Source organism: Oncorhynchus mykiss, chromosome 11 (assembly GCF_057628025.1).
Source record: "Oncorhynchus mykiss isolate SJ-2025 chromosome 11, ASM5762802v1, whole genome shotgun sequence".
In the NCBI taxonomy this organism is placed as follows: Eukaryota; Metazoa; Chordata; class Actinopteri; order Salmoniformes; family Salmonidae; genus Oncorhynchus; species Oncorhynchus mykiss.
In genome coordinates this window covers 49,720,064-49,738,649 of record NC_143032.1, presented here as the reverse complement: position 1 = coordinate 49,738,649, position 18,586 = coordinate 49,720,064, and the positions used below count along the sequence as shown (strand labels likewise).

The 18,586-nt window shown below is 46.7% G+C and overlaps 1 protein-coding gene across 1 annotated transcript in view; it reads left to right on the top strand.

Moving 5' to 3' along the window:
• The window catches only part of rorb (RAR-related orphan receptor B), a 36,410-nt gene extending 25,693 nt beyond the window's left edge, over positions 1-10,717 (top strand). The window contains exons 4-10 of the mRNA XM_021621078.3: positions 57-485; positions 1,166-1,287; positions 2,211-2,343; positions 2,684-2,791; positions 2,931-3,041; positions 3,386-3,498; positions 7,059-10,717. Coding sequence (XP_021476753.2) covers positions 57-485; positions 1,166-1,287; positions 2,211-2,343; positions 2,684-2,791; positions 2,931-3,041; positions 3,386-3,498; positions 7,059-7,223 — 1,181 coding nt within the window. The 3' untranslated portion in view covers positions 7,224-10,717. The remainder of the gene's footprint in view (positions 1-56; positions 486-1,165; positions 1,288-2,210; positions 2,344-2,683; positions 2,792-2,930; positions 3,042-3,385; positions 3,499-7,058) is intronic.
• The last annotated feature ends 7,869 nt before the right edge of the window (positions 10,718-18,586 follow it).

Here is an 18,586-nt window from a genome sequence, read left to right as displayed (position 1 = left end):
CTGAGAGAGAAACCAAACACAATGTGACTAATAAAGAACCCTCCCTCTGTGCGTAGCGGTGAAGTTTGGCCGCATGTCAAAGAAGCAGCGAGACAGCCTGTACGCCGAGGTGCAGAAGCACCAGCAGCGGATCCTGAATGAGCGGCAGCAGCAGACTGGTGAGGCCGAGGCCCTGGCGCGCGTCTACTCCTCCAGCCTGACCAACGGCCTCAACACCCTCAACCACGAGATCGGAGGCACCTACGCCAACGGCCACGTTATCGAGCTTCCCAAGGGCCAGGTGAACGGTGGTGCCCCCGGCGGCTACTACCACGGTATGGACTCCACCCAGCCCTCCCCGGATCAGTCAGGCCTGGACATGGCGGGCATGAAGCACATAAAACAGGAGCCTGTGTACGACCTGGCCCCTGTGACCAACCTGTTCAACTACAGCTCCTACCAGGACAGTCAGCTGGCGCCAAGCAATGTCAGCATGGGAGAGCTAGGTAACTTAGGGTTAAGTTTATTCACAGGTGTTCAATTGGACCATCAGTGCCGCCTTCAAAAACATTAGGTGCATGACATGATGAGGCCCGAGTGTGGTAGGGGGCAGGAAGACACTAGGCCTTAGTTGATGATTTGAACAGGAAGGTGTCATGGCGAGGCTAAGTGTGATAAGCTGTCATTGTGATAAGCAGTGTGAGCAACCTGAGATCAGACTTTCCTAGGGGGGGGGGGCATCATATTGAAGCTCAGCCCATTAATGCAAGAAACACCCTGTCAGATTACAGAGTGAAGCTTGAGTGTTGCCTGCCTTACTAAGGTTGCAATGTCAAGTCAGCTGAACACAGTTTTACTAGTGTACTCTCTACTGGAGTTGTCACATACTTGGATGGGGCACACAATACATTAGCTGATTCTTTTAAAGATCCGTTCTGCTGTTTTCTACACCCCGTTTCAATTAGCCCAACAATTATTTTCTACAATTCAGATTCAGATACATCAAAATAAACAGACTACATAGAAAGTTGCATGAGGACTGAAACCTTCGGAAGTTGAATAAAGTTTGTTTTCATTAAGCTTGGGTACGGTTCATTGGTTTCATGCTCCATAGACAATGAATGGTAAGCTACCGTTTTGCTCGAGTGTGTCTGACTCTGTATCTTCACCCCCTCTCCCTCCATAGATCGTATCGCCCAGAACATTATAAAGTCTCACCTGGAGACCTGTCAATACACAGCAGATGAGCTCCAGCAGCTGGCCTGGCAAACACACTCCTACGATGACATCAAGATGTACCAGAGCAAAGTGAGTGTGACGAGTGTGTGTACCTCACAGGAGGTCGGTGGCACCTTAATTGGGGAGGATGGGCTTGTGGCAATTACTGGAGCAGAATCAGGAGAATGGTATCAAATACAGGAAACACATGGTTTCCATGGTTTCCAGGTGTTTGATGCCATTCCATTTGCACCGTTCCCGGCCATTGTTATGAGCCGTCCTCCTATCAGCAGCCTCCTGTGGTGTGTGTATGTATTCCTTGTGACCAGCCGAGTTTACACTGCTCACTAACCTACAGTACAACCTCTGAGCACCTCCCAACTCTATTGTCATCCAATGTCTCTTTTGTTCCCTATACCAACTGCCCTCATTCTCTTCCAAACTCTGGTTGTCTATAGAATCTCACCCCCCTCTCTTTCTGTCTCTTTTTTTCTCTCAAGTTCTCTCTTTCTCTGCTCGTTTCTCCTTCTTCTGTTTCTATCTCTCTCTCGCTCCTTTTCTCCGCCTGCCTGTGTGTGTGTGTGTGAAACAGCACTAGTTCTTTTATATCACCGTGACTTCTCTCATTCCTCTGTGTCTAATGGATTATGGGTCATTACAGAAGAACCCTTTGAAATCTTCTCCATAGAGATTAATCTTACAGACAGACACTATAGAACACACAAAAGCAATTTGCTGATATTGTACTTTGGATATTCTGAGTAGCGAGGGAGCTGACAATTTTCTAAGTATGCATTTTCCCTGTTCCTGTATGGTACTTCATTGAACTGTAAAAAGGGAAATACAACTCTGCGCGTCTTGTTGTGGGCATAGTCCTGTGGCATAAACGTGTGTTAAATACGGTTTCTATTTGTTTGCACTTGCGGAAGTGCTATAGCAGTGTGTATACGAGCTGTCATGACACGCGTCGATAGGTCTGCACAGAAGTTCTGAACGTGTGTATTTCTCTGCAGACGCGAGACATGCTGTGGCAGCAGTGTGCCATCCAGATCACCCATGCCATCCAGTATGTGGTGGAGTTTGCCAAGCGCATTTCAGGCTTCATGGAGCTGTGCCAGAATGACCAGATCCTTCTGCTCAAGTCAGGTGAGCTGACACTGCTGACCTACTGGGGCGGCAGGGTAGCCTAGTGGTTAGAGTGTTGGACTAGTAACCGAAAGGTTGCAAGTTTGAATCCCCGAGCTGACAAGATACAAATCTGCCATTCTGCCCCTGAACAGGCACTGCTCCTAGGCCGTCATTGAAAATAAGAATTTGTTCTTAACTGACTTGCCTAGTAAAATAAAAAATGCTGATTGAAACAACCATGTTTCCACATCCTTTAATTTTTTTTTTTTTTTAAATGGATCAACGATGTAGCACCAACATGAAAAACATATTGGATTAGCAAAAAGTCATCAACGTGTCTCTCTCTCTCTCTCTCTAGGTTGTCTGGAGGTGGTCCTGGTTAGAATGTGTCGGGCGTTTAACCCGCTCAACAACACAGTGCTGTTTGAGGGGAAGTACGGGGGCATGCAGATGTTCAAAGCTCTAGGTAAGGCACTGCTGCTAGCGCTACTGTACCACCTCATCGACTGTCATCTAAGTAGCATGATGTACTACAGTACCCATAATGCTCTGGACAACATATAACTATGACAATGAATTGACCGCCTCTCTATTGTCTCTCTCAGGCTGTGACGATCTGGTCAGCGCGGTGTTTGACTTTGCCAAGAGTCTGTGCTCTCTGCAGCTCACTGAGGAGGAAATTGCTCTGTTCTCCGCAGCAGTGCTCATCTCCACAGGTCAGTACTGACGACACACAGCCACAGTTACCTTCTGCTGCCACCTACAGGCAGACCTTACAGAGGCACTGCCTGGCTGGAGAATGCTGCGGTCACAGTGACTGACATTGCTGAGGCTGTCTTTATTAGTAGTAAGACGGACACAATTTATTCCTAGGTTCCTGCCTTTACAGGGAGTTTTACGGAGCCGCCGTGCTTCTACATCTGCATTGCTTCCTCTTCGGGGTTTCAGGCTGGGTTTCTGTATAAGCACTTTGTGCCATCTGCTGATGTAAAAAAAGGGCTTTATTAATACATTTGATTGATTGATTGGCATGTGATGTGGTTGTGTGTTCCTTTGTCAGACCGGCCGTGGCTGATGGAGCCCAGGAAGGTGCAGAAGCTCCAGGAGAAGATCTACTTTGCGCTGCAGCACATCATGCAGAAGAACCACATGGATGAGGACACGCTGGCTAAGGTAGGGCGCATCACCGCTCAGATCACTGAGCATCATAGAGTACATCTGTTGTGAGGCGTCACATCGAAGAGCGTCACACCTAGGCACTGTTAGATGGCAGCAGCGGTGCAACTTTGGTTTTAAAAGTGGGGGGACAATTATACACTGCTCAAAAAAATAAAGGGAACACTTAAACAACACAATGTAACTCCAAGTCAATCACACTTCTGTGAAATCAAACTGTCCACTGAGGAAGCAACACTGATTGACAATAAATTTCTCATGCTGTTGTGCAAATGGAATAGACAACAGGTGGAAATTATAGGCATTTAGCAAGACACCCCCAATAAAGGAGTGATTCTGCAGGTGGGGACCACAGACCACTTCTCAGTTCCTATGCTTCCTGGCTGATGTTTTGGTCACTTTTGAATGCTGGCGGTGCTTTCACTCTAGTGGTAGCATGAGACGGAGTCTACAACCCACACAAGTGGCTCAGGTAGTGCAGCTCATCCAGGATGGCACATCAATGCGAGATGTGGCAAGAAGGTTTGCTGTGCCTGTCAGCGTAGTGTCCAGAGCATGGAGGCGCTACCAGGAGACAGGCCAGTACATCAGGAGACGTGGAGGAGGCCGTAGGAGGGCAACAACCCAGCAGCAGGACCGCTACCTCCGCCTTTGTGCAAAGAGGAGCACTGCCAGAGCCCTGCAAAATGACCTCCAGCAGGCCACAAATGTGCATGTGTCTGCTCAATCGGTCAGAAACAGACTCCATGAGGGTGGTATGAGGGCCCGACGTCCACAGGTCGGGGTTGTGCTTACAGCCCAACACCGTGCAGGATGTTTGGCATTTGCCAGAGAACACCAAGTTTGGCAAATTCGCCACTGGCGCAAGGTGCTCTTCACAGATGAAAGCAGGTTCACACTGAGCACATGTGACAGACGTGACAGTCTGGAGATGCAGTGGAGAACGTTCTGCCTCCTGCAACATCCTCCAGCATGACCGGTTTGGCAGTGGGTCAGTCATGGTGGGGGGTGGCATTTCATTGGGGGGCCGCACAGCCCTCCATGTGCTCGCCAGAGGTAGCCTGACTGCCATTAGGTACCGAGATGAGATCCTCAGACCCCTTGTGAGACCATATGCTGGTGTGGTTGGCCCTGGGTTCCTCCTAATGCAAGACAATGCTAGACCTCATGTGGCTGGAGTGTGTCAGCAGTTCCTGCAAGAGGAAAGCATGGACTGGCCCGCCCGTTCCCCAGACCTGAATCCAATTGAGCACATCTGGGACATCATGTCTCGCTCCATCCACCAACCCCACGTTGCACCACATACTATCCAGGAGTTGGCGGATGCTTTAGTCCAGGTCTGGGAGGAGATCCCTCAGGAGACCATCCGCCACCTCATCAGGAGCATGCCCAGGTGTTGTAGGGAGGTCATACAGGCACGTGGAGGCCACACACACTACTGAGACTCATTTTGACTTGTTTTAAGGACATTACATCAAAGTTGGATCAGCCTGAAGTGTGGTTTTCCACTTTAATTTGGAGTGTGACTCCAAATCCAGACCTCCATGGGTTGATAAATTTGATTTCCATTGATAATTTTTGTGTGATTTTGTTGTCAGCACATTCAACTATTTAAAGAAAAAAGTATTTCATAAGAATCATTCATTCAGATCTAGGATGTGTTATTTTAGTGTTCCCTTTATTTTTTGGAGCAGTGTATATAAAGTGGGGAGAACAAGTATTTGATACACTGCCGATTTTACAGGTTTTCCTATTTACAAAGTATGTAGAGGTCTGTAATTTTTATCATAGGTACACTTCAACTGTGAGAGACGGATTGTAAAACAAAAATCCAGAAAATCACATTGTATGATTTTTAAGTAATTCATTTGCATTTTATTGCATGACATAAGTATTTGATCACCTACCAACCAGTAAGAATTCCGGCTCTCACAGACCTGTTAGTTTTTCTTTAAGAAGCCTTTGTTCTCCACTCATTACCTGTATTAACTGCACCTGTTTGAACTCGTTACCTGTATAAAAGACACCTGTCCACACACTCAATCAAACAGACTCCAACCTCTCCACAATGGCCAAGACCAGAGAGCTGTGTAAGGACATCAGGGTTAAAATTGTAGATCTGCACAAGGCTGGGATGGGCTACAGGACAATAGGCAAGCAGCTTGGTGAGAAGGCAACAACTGTTGGCGCAATTATTAGAAAATGGAAGAAGTTCAAGATGACGGTCAATCACCCTCGGTCTGGGGCTCCATGCAAGATCTCACCTCGTGGGGCATCAATGATCATGAGGAAGGTGAGGGATCAGCCCAAAACTACACGGCAGGACCTGGTCAATGACCTGAAGAGAGCTGGGACAACAGTCTCAAAGAAGACCATTAGTAACACACTACGCCGTCATGGATTAAAATCCTGCAGCGCACGCAAGGTCCCCCTGCTCAAGCCAGCGCATGTCCAGGCCCGTCCAATGACCATCTGGATGATCCAGTGGAGGAATGGGAGAAGGTCATGTGGTCTGATGAGACAAAAATAGAGCTTTTTGGTCTAAACTCCACTCGCCGTGTTTGGAGGAAAAGGATGAGTACAACCCCAAGGTCACCATCCCAACCGCGAAGGTGGAAACATCATTCTTTGGGGATGCTTTTCTGCAAAGGGGACAGAGCGACTGCACCGTATTGAGGGGAGGATGGATGGGGCCATGTATCACGAGATCTTGGCCAACAACCTCCTTCCCTCAGTAAGAGCATTGAAGATGGGTCGTGGCTGGGTCTTCCAGCATGACAACGACCCGAAACACACAGCCAGGGCAACTAAGGAGTGGCTCCGTAAGAAGCATCTCAAGGTCCTGGAGTGGCCTAGCCAGTCTCCAGACCTGAACCCAATAGAAAATCTTTGGAGGGAGCTGAAATTCCATATTGCCCAGCGACAGCCCTGAAACCTGAAGGATCTGGAGAAGGTCTGTATGGAGGAGTGGGCCAAAATCCCTGCTGCAGTGTGTGCAAACCTGGTCAAGAACTACAGGAATGATCTCTGTAATTGCAAACAAAGGTTTCTGTACCAAATATTAAGTTCTGCTTTTCTGCTGTATCAAATACTTATGTCATGCAATAAAATGCAAATGAATTACAACAAAAATCATACAATGTGATTTTCTGGATTTTTGTTTTATGTCTCACAGTTGAAGTGTACCTATGATAAAAATTAGACCTCTACATGCTTTGTAAGTAGGAAAACCTGCAAAATCGGAAGTGTATCAAATACTTGTTCTCCCCACTGTATATATAGTTTTATCCAATCGGATAAACACTCCAAACAGCTTACCTGACCGCTCTGAGGCGCCCGCATGGTCCTAAAACACACCATTGCCTTGTTTTGTATCACATTCCAATGATAAAACTGGGGGGGACAAAAATGCAATTTCAGAATTTCAGAACATTTCCCCCTTCCCCAGTGAAAGTTGCACCCCTGGATGGCAGTGTATTTTAGACAGCCTTTTTTGTACAGCCTGAGACTTCTTGACCCATCACCCCTAACCGCTGACTCCTCTCTGTCCTCTGTAGCTGATTGGTCGGATCCCCACGCTGTCGGCCCTGTGTACTCTCCACACCGAGGAGCTACAGGCCTTCCAGCAGCTTCATCCCGAGACGGTCAATGTGCTCTTCCCCCCACTCTACAAGGAGCTCTTCAATCCCGACCCCAATGCAGCCATCACCATACCCAAGTGACTGCCTACGGTCCAATCTCAGAGAGTGGACCACAACGTGACCGCGGACGCATCATTACCGCAACCGCAAAGCCCGGACCCCAGGCCCGGACCCTCCAGACACTTACAGCCGCAAACACTAGGAATGTCCAGCACTTATCCAACCCTATTCACCGATACAGTCTAAAGAATGTATATAATGCACCCATGACCACGGGGCTCTTCAGAACTGATCAGAAATGTACAGACTTTAACTAGCACATTTAAGCTGTCTTTTAACTGGGTAAGTCAATTTGTTTATCTTTGATACATTTTTTTTTTTTTTTTACATGACATTGTGATATTGAAGGTGGGGGGGGGGGGATTCGTGTGGATTCAGAAATACTATTGTAGATATTCTTTAGTACAGAGCGGATTCCAGTATTACTTATTTTTCTGTTAATATTTTAGTCCTAATTTAAAACTGCAGCTGCCCTATGTGGCTGATAACCTGTCTATGTGTTTTTTTATTTGATAGATTCATGTGTACAGAATTTGTCAAGATTTAAATGAGACTTGTTAAAGAATATTGGGTTAAACCTGGGGGGGTGCTCTCGGTACGTCGAGAAACCTTGTCTGGACTCTGTTGATATGTGAAGAGGGTATTGCATCTTTCAGTTGAGAACTATTCAACTGTAAAAGAAGGAGTAAAACAATTATGGCTACTCTTCAAGGTGAAGATATGTACATAAATATTCTATTTTGTGTGAAAAAAAAAGTTTCTGGCAGATTGCCATCCTGCCAGCCCCCCTAAACGTACCGCCACCTCTCTCCACCCCACCTAGCCAAAACGACTGTGTTGATCTTGGTGTCTTTTCATGATGGCTTAGTTAGTCAGTGAATGTAAGAACCCTAGTCACTGCATAAACCTCTTCCTCTCTTACACCCCCCTCATTTTGCACAATCTACGCCCATGCTAATCACTGGGCATCTTAAATGAAGAATACTTTCTCTCGCTCTTTCTCTCCGAGGAGATAGAACTTTCACACTGCTTTATCCTTACCCTTGCATTCCTCTGCTCAGCCTCGTCCTTCTAGAACAGTCAATCACAGGGTAGTCATGATTAGCTGGAGTGGATACACCAGGATGTCCACTGATCATTTCTTTCAATTTGACTGACAATCGGACGTTCAATCTTTCAGATTAAAATGGAAACTTGAAACACATTCCACATTACAGAGAGTGCACTCTGGGACTGTAGATCTTGCACTGCTTATTCTAGGGGTAATAGATATTCTTCACTGAAACGTTTGCCACTTAAAGTTGCAATACATTGTATAATCTTTATAGTAAGCTATGATAGACAATCACTTCCTGTTTTGTTTAATTTATGAACAGTTTAGAATGTTTTTCAAATGCTTTTTAAATGTTAATGTTGAAGATCTTCGAGGATTTCCTTAGATGTTATAATAGACACGTTTACGTGTTTCGCACAGTTGCCAAATCCCTCTGAGCTTTTAGTGGAGAATAGATGCTAGCCAGTGCCAGTGTACAGAACAGTATGACCTGAGACATTTTCCTCCACTTCCCATATCCATTATCCCCCACCCTTTCCCATATGCAGTGACCACTATGTTGTCCTGTCATCCTCTGTATACACAGGATGAGCTTCTAGTCATAGCTCCCCACCACCAACCCCTCATTCCACCCCCGGCCCAAAAGTAGTTCCCATCCCTCTCCCCTCATAGGTCAGAGGTCAGTGGCTCGTTAAAGACAATCACTTGCATTTCGATGCACTACACAGCATCTCTCTCAGGGAGCAACAATTTTTCTGTCTTTGCATGAAAATAACATTTTTACATTTTTGAAAAATGTAAGCGTTTTTGGGAGAGATAAATATGCTGGTGGCTCCCAGCGAAGGAACCTACCCAGACAAGGTCTGTCCTGTCTGTCTTGTCTGTCTCTGTCTCTCTGTCTGTCTCTGTCTCTCTGTCTGTCTCTGTCTGTCTGTGTCTGTCTGTCTAAGATTCACTGTCCGGGTCCATATAATGGGGAGAGCCATTATCTACAATAGTCCCAGAAATTCCTTTAATAATGTCCTGAAAATAACATTTTCAGGTGCATTCATAAAACCGCCCCTGTTCTAGATATGCTGCTTGTGTTACAATGAAGGAAGACCATAACTAAGCTGGCGTCCAACCATTCCATGCCTATAGGACAGTGAATTTAAACCCACTTTGTTTTTATTTTCCCTTTCTAGACTGTGAATCAGGGGGTGGGGGTTGGGTTTGGGGGACGGGGTTGGTCATCTGAGTGACAAATCAACACTGTAAGGTACTGTAGCAATAATATCTGGAAAGCATTTACTACTGTATTGTAAGATTATTTGAATTTTATTACGATTATTATTATTATTGTTATTATTATTACTATTACTCTTATTACTATTAGCCTATTGTCGTTCTGTTATCTTTGCATGCCGTTTCATGGCAATGAAACATTGGGGCTTTTGTGTTTTCTCAAGCAATGCTATGGGTCAGGGGTGGGAGTGATGGGTGGGTTTGGCAGGGGTGGGATTATTTTATTCTGAATGTTATGGAGGAGCGTTTTCAGTGTGAGGGACTGAACGCATTATGCGCCTTTTACTCCATCAACAGACACCATGGAGCGCAGACAAAACGTGGTTGTTAATCCCAACGAGACCACTGGACCACGTGCGCCGCCATTTTATATACTTCATCGGAAACGTTTCACATGCTTAGTCAAATACACTTACACCCCAACTTCTGCCTCCTTAGAGAACCTGTGTGCGTGTGTGTGCGTGTTTGTGCGGGCTTGTGTAAGAGAGAGTGAGGCTGAAAGAGAGTGAATGAAGGAGAGAGAGAGAGGGAGAAATTGAGGTTCTTTGTTCTATTGATGCTTTGTATACTTTCTTAATGCATTAAACGTGTGTGCTATTGGAGTAGTGTTGAAATGGTTAATTTATTGATTAGAATGTCTTTGCTTCCCAGGGTGAGAAAGTAAAGTAAATGTAGCATCTGTGACCAAAACCCTTAAAGGTATGGGTTACAGAAACTAAAAAAAGGAACACGTTTTTTTTCAAGTGCCATAGTTAGAGGACAAGCTCGATTGGCGTAATGGGAAATAGTTGCTTTACTGTGAGTTTACTTGAGGTCCAATCAAAAAGGGGAATTTTTGAGGCAAGTGTGTATTTCATTACATTGAATTGTTTGTTTATATGTTTGCTTTTTTCACTTGTTGAGTCAGCTCAGACCTTAGAACTTTGACCCAGCTGTGACCCAGCTTTGTGTGTGTGTGTGTGTGTGTGTGAGTGAGAGGTAGCAACATAAATTAAGAGCTTTGGTGATCCAGGTGTGTTGAAGTTCTGAGTTTTCCTGAGCCATCTCAGTGTCTCCTCCTTCGAGATGTAAATAATGAAGTCAAGGTCTGAAGTGATTTTTTGTTAAATTCTATATTTTATCGCTTTTGTAGACATTTCTTTGTGGGAAGAAAAATAAAAGAAATGTTATGGATGCATTTCTGTCTTGTTCTTTTTCCATTCACATACAAACACACAAACACAAACTAGCATTTTAAGGGCAACAATGCTTACATCTTCAATGGGAACTGTGAAGGGACTAATAGCAGTATCAAAAAATGTATGCTATCCATTATACTTGTAATAGTTTGAGTCTGAGCTGTGTGAATTCCAACCACCAAGAGATCAGGTTGAGTTATTCTTGTATTTTAATTCTGAATGTAAGACATAAACCATGCGTCAACCGAGTTATGTCAATGCTTGATGAGAAGAATCGTTTTTTTTTCATGTAACCAGTTTGAACATAAGCAGCATAATACATTTTAGCATTCAGCATTGCTAAAAAAAAAATGAAAATATGTGTTTGAAAGCAGAAAAAAAAAAAAATTGATGAGAGGGACTGTTTTGCTGGGGGAAAAAAATCCTAGATTGAAGCTTTAATGTGCAATGTCTGATAAATATATATATATATATTTTTTTTAAATCAAGTTTTGTTTTAATTTCATAAAGAAATGCTTGAGTCCAGCCAGAGCAATTTGGTCACTGTCTCTAAAGACGGTTTCCTGTTTTGTCACAAGCTTGATATAGTCATTGCATGCTAGGATCATGGAACCAAATACTAACTTTTGAATACATTGATACACTAAGTGAATTTGTCCAAATACTTATGACAACGTCAAATGGGGGATTAGATACAGTGCCTTTGTTACGGTGGGTGAATGAGGACCCAAAAGCGAATTAACTTAAACAGAGCTTCTTTAATTACCAAACATAGGTAGGCTCAGACGGACCGGCAGATTCCGACAGGACAAGACAAGGTTACAGCAAACATGACGACAGTCTGGTTCAGGCATGAAACACAACAAACAAGAATCCGACAAGGACAGGAGCAGAAACAGAGAGAGATATAGGGACCTAATCAGAGGGAAAAAGGGAACAGGTGGGAAAAGGGGTGACGAGGTGGTTAGGAGGAGACAAGGCACAGCTGGGGGAAAGAGGGGGAGAAAAGGTAACCTAACAACGACCAGCAGAGGGAGACAGGGTGAAGGGAAAGGACAGAGACAAGACACAACATGACAGTACATGACAGTACCCCCCCACTCACCGAGCGCCTCCTGGCGCACTCGAGGAGGAAACCTGGCGGCAACGGAGGAAATCCTCGATCAGCGCACGGTCCAGCACGTCCCGAGAGGGAACCCAACTCCTCTCCTCAGGACCGTACCCCTCCCAATCTACGAGGTACTGGTGACCACGGCCCCGAGGACGCATGTCCAAAATTCTACGGACCCTGTAGATGGGTGCGCCCTCGACAAGGATGGGGGGGGGGGGGGGAAGACGAGCGGGGGCGCGAAGGACGGGCTTGATGCAGGAGACATGGAAGACCGGGTGGACGCGACGAAGGTATCGCGGAAGAAGAAGTCGAACTGCGACAGGATTAATGACCCGAGAAATACGGAACGGACCAATGAACCGCGGGGTCAACTTGCGAGAAGCCGTCTTAAGGGGAAGGTTCTGAGTGGAGAGCCAAACTCTCTGACCGCGACAATATCTAGGACTCTTAGTTCTACGCTTATTAGCAGCCCTCACAGTCTGCGTCCTATAACGGCAAAGTGCAGACCTGACCCTCTTCCAGGTGCGCTCGCAACGTTGGACAAAAGCCTGAGCGGAGGGGACGCTGGACTCGGCGAACTGAGATGAGAACAGCGGAGGCTGGTACCCGAGGCTACTCTGAAAAGGAGATAGCCCGGTCGCAGACGAAGGAAGCGAGTTGTGGGCGTATTCTGCCCAGGGGAGCTGTTCTGACCAAGACGCAGGGTTGCGAAAAGAAAGACTGCGTAAGATGCGACCAATAGTCTGATTGGCCCGTTCTGCTTGACCGTTAGACTGGGGGTGAAAGCCGGAAGAGAGACTGACGGAAGCCCCAATCAAACGGCAAAACTCCCTCCAAAATTGAGACGTGAATTGCGGACCTCTGTCCGAAACGACGTCTGACGGAAGGCCATGAATTCTGAAAACATTCTCGATGATGATCTGTGCCGTCTCTTTAGCAGAAGGAAGCTTAGCAAGGGGAATGAAATGAGCCGCCTTAGAGAACCTATCGACAACCGTAAGAATAACAGTCTTCCCCGCTGACGAAGGCAGTCCGGTGACAAAATCTAAGGCGATGTGAGACCACGGTCGAGAGGGAATAGGAAGCGGCCTGAGACGGCCGGCAGGAGGAGAGTTACCGGACTTAGTCTGCGCGCAGACCGAACAAGCAGCCACGAAACGACGCGTGTCATGCTCCCGGGTGGGCCACCAAAAACGCTGGCGAATGGAAGCAAGCGTACCCCGAACGCCAGGGTGGCCGGCTAACTTGGCAGAGTGAGCCCACTGAAGAACGGCCAGACGAGTAGGAACGGGAACGAAAAGAAGGTTCCTAGGACAAGCGCGCGGCGACGGAGTGTGAGTGAGCGCTTGCTTTACCTGCCTCTCAATTCCCCAGACAGTCAACCCGACAACACGCCCCTCAGGGAGAATCCCCTCGGGGTCAGTGGAGGCTACTGAAGAACTGAAGAGACGAGACAAAGCATCAGGCTTGGTGTTCTTAGAGCCCGGACGATAAGAAATCACGAACTCGAAACGAGCGAAAAACAGCGCCCAACGCGCCTGACGCGCATTAAGTCGTTTGGCAGAACGGATGTACTCAAGGTTCCTATGGTCAGTCCAAACGACAAAAGGAACGGTCGCCCCCTCCAACCACTGTCGCCATTCGCCTAGGGCTAACCGGATGGCGAGCAGTTCGCGGTTACCCACATCATAGTTACGTTCCGACGGCGACAGGCGATGAGAAAAATACGCGCATGGGTGGACCTTGTCGTCAGAGAGGGAGCGCTGAGAAAGAATGGCTCCCACGCCCACCTCTGACGCGTCAACCTCGACAACGAACTGTCTAGAGACGTCAGGTGTAACAAGGATAGGAGCGGATGTAAAACGATTCTTGAGGAGATCAAAAGCTCCCTGGGCGGAAACGGACCACTTAAAGCACGTCTTGACAGAAGTAAGGGCTGTGAGAGGAGCTGCCACCTGACCGAAATTGCGGATGAAACGACGATAGAAGTTCGCGAAGCCGAGAAAGCGCTGCAGCTCGACGCGTGACTTAGGGACGGGCCAATCAATGACAGCTTGGACCTTAGCGGGATCCATCTTAATGCCTTCAGCGGAAATAACAGAACCGAGAAATGTGACGGAGGAGGCATGAAAAGTGCACTTCTCAGCCTTCACAAAAAGACAATTCTCTAAAAGGCGCTGGAGGACACGTCGAACGTGCTGAACATGAATCTGGAGTGACGGTGAAAAAATCAGGATATCGTCAAGGTAAACGAAAACAAAGATGTTCAGCATGTCTCTCAGGACATCATTGACTAATGCCTGAAAGACAGCTGGAGCGTTAGCGAGGCCGAAAGGAAGAACCCGGTATTCAAAGTGCCCTAACGGAGTGTTAAACGCCGTCTTCCACTCGTCCCCCTCCCTGATGCGCACGAGATGGTAAGCGTTACGAAGGTCCAACTTAGTGAAAAACCTGGCTCCCTGCAGGATCTCGAAGGCTGAAGACATAAGAGGAAGCGGATAACGATTCTTCACTGTTATGTCATTCAGCCCTCGATAATCTATGCAGGGGCGCAGAGACCCGTCCTTCTTCTTGACAAAAAAAAACCCCGCTCCGGCGGGAGAGGAGGAGGGGACTATGGTACCGGCGTCAAGAGCTACAGACAAATAATCTTCGAGAGCCTTACGTTCGGGAGCCGACAGAGAGTATAGTCTACCCCGGGGGGGGGGGTGGTTCCCGGAAGGAGATCAATACTACAATCATACGACCGGTGTGGAGGAAGAGAGGTGGCCCTGGACCGACTGAACACCGTGCGCAGATCGTGATATTCCTCCGGCACCCCTGTCAAATCACCAGGCTCCTCCTGTGAAGAAGAGACAGAGGAAACAGGAGGGATAGCAGACATTAAACATTTCACATGACAAGAGACGTTCCAGGAGAGGATAGAATTACTAGACCAATTAATGGAAGGATTATGACAAACTAGCCAGGGATGGCCCAAAACAACAGGTGTAAAAGGTGAACGAAAAATTAAAAAAGAAATGGTTTCACTATGATTACCAGAAACAGTGAGGGTTAAAGGTAGCGTCTCACGCTGAATCCTGGGGAGAGGACTACCATCCAGGGCGAACAAGGCCGTGGGCTCCTTTAACTGGTTGAGAGGAATGTCATGTTCCCGAGCCCAGGTCTCGTCCATAAAACAGCCCTCCGCCCCAGAGTCTATTAAGGCACTGCAGGAAGCTGACGAACCGGTCCAGCGTAGATGGACCGACAAGGTAGTGCAGGATCTTGAAGGAGAGACAGGAGTAGTAGCGCTCACCAGTAGCCCTCCGCTTACTGATGAGCTCTGGCCTTTTACTGGACATGAAGTGACAAAATGACCAGCGGAACCGCAATAGAGACAGAGGCGGTTGGTGATTCTCCGTTCCCTCTCCTTAGTCGAGATGCGGATACCTCCCAGCTGCATGGGCTCAGCACCCGAGCCGGCAGAGGAAGATGGTAGTGATGCGGAGAGGGGGGCAACGGAGAACGCGAGCTCCTTTCCACGAGCTCGGTGACGAAGATCAACCCGTCGCTCAATGCGAATAGCGAGTTCAATCAAGGAATCCACGCTGGAAGGAACCTCCCGGGAGAGAATCTCATCCTTTACCTCTGCGCGGAGACCCTCCAGAAAACGAGCGAGCAAAGCCGGCTCGTTCCAGCCACTGGAGGCAGCAAGAGTGCGAAACTCAATAGAGTAGTCTGTTATGGATCGATTACCTTGACATAGGGAAGACAGGGCCCTGGAAGCCTCCTCCCCAAAAACAGATCGATCAAAAACCCGTATCATCTCCTCCTTAAAGTCCTGATACTGGTTAGTACACTCAGCCCTTGCCTCCCAGATTGCCGTGCCCCACTCACGAGCCCGTCCAATAAGGAGAGATATGACGTAGGCGACACGAGCAGTGCTCCTGGAGAAAGTGTAGGGCTGGAGAGAAAACACAATATCACACTGGGTGAGGAACGAGCGGCATTCAGTGGGCTCCCCAGAGTAACACGGCGGGTTATTGATCCTGGGCTCCGGAGATTCGAAAGCCCTGGAAGTGGCCGGTGGATCGAGGCGGAGATGGTGAACCTGTTCTGTGAGGTTGGAGACTTGGGTGGCCAGGGTCTCAACGGCATGCCGAGCAGCAGACAATTCCTGCTTGTGTCTGCCTAGCATCGCTCCCTGGATCTCGACGGCTGAGTGGAGAGGATCCGAAGTCGCTGGGTCCATTCTTGGTCGGATTCTTCTGTTACGGTGCGTGAATGAGGACCCAAAAGCGAATTAACTTAAACAGAGCTTCTTTAATTACCAAACATAGGTAGGCTCAGACGGACCGGCAGATTCCGACAGGACAAGACAAGGTTACAGCAAACATGACGACAGTCTGGTTCAGGCATGAAACACAACAAACAAGAATCCGACAAGGACAGGAGCAGAAACAGAGAGAGATATAGGGACCTAATCAGAGGGAAAAAGGGAACAGGTGGGAAAAGGGGTGACGAGGTGGTTAGGAGGAGACAAGGCACAGCTGGGGGAAAGAGGGGGAGAAAAGGTAACCTAACAACGACCAGCAGAGGGAGACAGGGTGAAGGGAAAGGACAGAGACAAGACACAACATGACAGTACATGACAGCCTTGCGAAAGTATTCGGCCCCCTTGAACTTTGCGACCTTTTGCCACATTTCAGGCTTCAAACATAAAGATATAAAACTGTATTTTTTTGTGAAGAATCAACAACAAGTGGGACACAATCATGAAGTGGAACGACATTTATTGGATATTTCAAACTTTTTTAACAAATCAAAAACTGAAAAATTGGGCGTGCAAAATTATTCAGCCCCTTTACTTTCAGTGCAGCAAACTCTCTCCAGAAGTTCAGTGAGGATCTCTGAATGATCCAATGTTGACCTAAATGACTAATGATGATAAATACAATTCAACTGTGTGTAATCAAGTCTCCGTATAAATGCACCTGCACTGTGATAGTCTCAGAGGTCCGTCAAAAGCGCAGAGAGCATCATGAAGAACAAGGAACACACCAGGCAGGTCCGAGATACTGTTGTGAAGAAGTTTAAAGCCGGATTTGGATACAAAAAGATTTCCCAAGCTTTAAACATCCCAAGGAGCACTGTGCAAGCGATAATATTGAAATGGAAGGAGTATCAGACCACTGTAAATCTACCAAGACCTGGCCGTCCCTCTAAACTTTCAGCTCATACAAGGAGAAGACTGATCAGAGATGCAGCCAAGAGGCCCATGATCACTCTGGATGAACTGCAGAGATCTACAGCTGAGGTGGGAGACTCTGTCCATAGGACAACAATCAGTCGTATATTGCACAAATCTGTCCTTTATGGAAGAGTGGCAAGAAGAAAGCCATTTCTTAAAGATATCCATTAAAAGTGTTGTTTAAAGTTTGCCACAAGCCACCTGGGAGACACACCAAACATGTGGAAGAAGGTGCTCTGGTCAGATGAAACCAAAATTGAACTTTTTGGCAACAATGCAAAACATTATGTTTGGCGTAAAAGCAACAGCTGAACACACACCATCCCCACTGTCAAACATGGTGGTGGCAGCAGCATCATGGTTTGGGCCTGCTTTTCTTCAGCAGGGACAGGGAAGATGGTTAAAATTGATGGGAAGATGGATGGAGCAAAATACAGGACCATTCTGGAAGAAAACCTGATGGAGTCTGCAAAAGACCTGAGACTGGGACGGAGATTTGTCTTCCAACAAGACAATGATCCAAAACATAAAGCAAAATCTGCAATGGAATGGTTCAAAAATAAACATATCCAGGTGTTAGAATGGCCAAGTCAAAGTCCAGACCTGAATCCAATCGAGAATCTGTGGAAAGAACTGAAAACTGCTGTTCACAAATGCTCTCCATCCAACCTCACTGAGCTCGAGCTGTTTTGCAAGGAGGAATGGGAAAAAATGTCAGTCTCTCGATGTGCAAAACTGATAGAGACATACCTCAAGCGACTTACAGCTGTAATCGCAGCAAAAGGTGGCGCTACAAAGTATTAACTTAAGGGGGCTGAATAATTTTGCACGCCCAATTTTTCAGTTTTTGATTTGTTAAAAAAGTTTGAAATATCCAATAAATGTCGTTCCACTTCATGATTGTGTCCCACTTGTTGTTGATTCTTCACAAAAAAATACAGTTTTATATCTTTATGTTTGAAGCCTGAAATGTGGCAAAAGGTCGCAAAGTTCAAGGGGGGCGAATACTTTCGCAAGGCACTGTACATAAAGTGCTTTAATTTCTAAACGGCAAAACAAGTATGTATGAAAATACCCTCAAATAAAAGGTGACATTCTGTACCGTCGCCTTGTATGAAACATTTGATCTCAAATCCAAAATGCTGGAGTATAGAGCCAAATTTCACTTCACTGTCCAAATAAATACGGCGGGGAGTGTATGTACATAAAATGTATTTGCCTTGGCCTCCCTCCACTATGCACGCCATAGCTGGAACGAATGCAAGACTACGGCATCTGGCTTGCTGTTGAGACTAGTGCAATGTTAATCATTTTTAAAACCAAAGCCCTACCAGCCATCTAACACAAGAGGTAGTCCACATGACGTTATACAATGTACACTATCCAATGTACACTATCCATTCAAAGCCCCAAGTGAGTGCTTTGATTCATTGTATAAGTTTCCCTTAAGCACACCTCTGGATCAAGTAAGCGTTCCCTATTCCTATCCATAACCATTTCGGGAGAAAGAAACTAAACTGATCA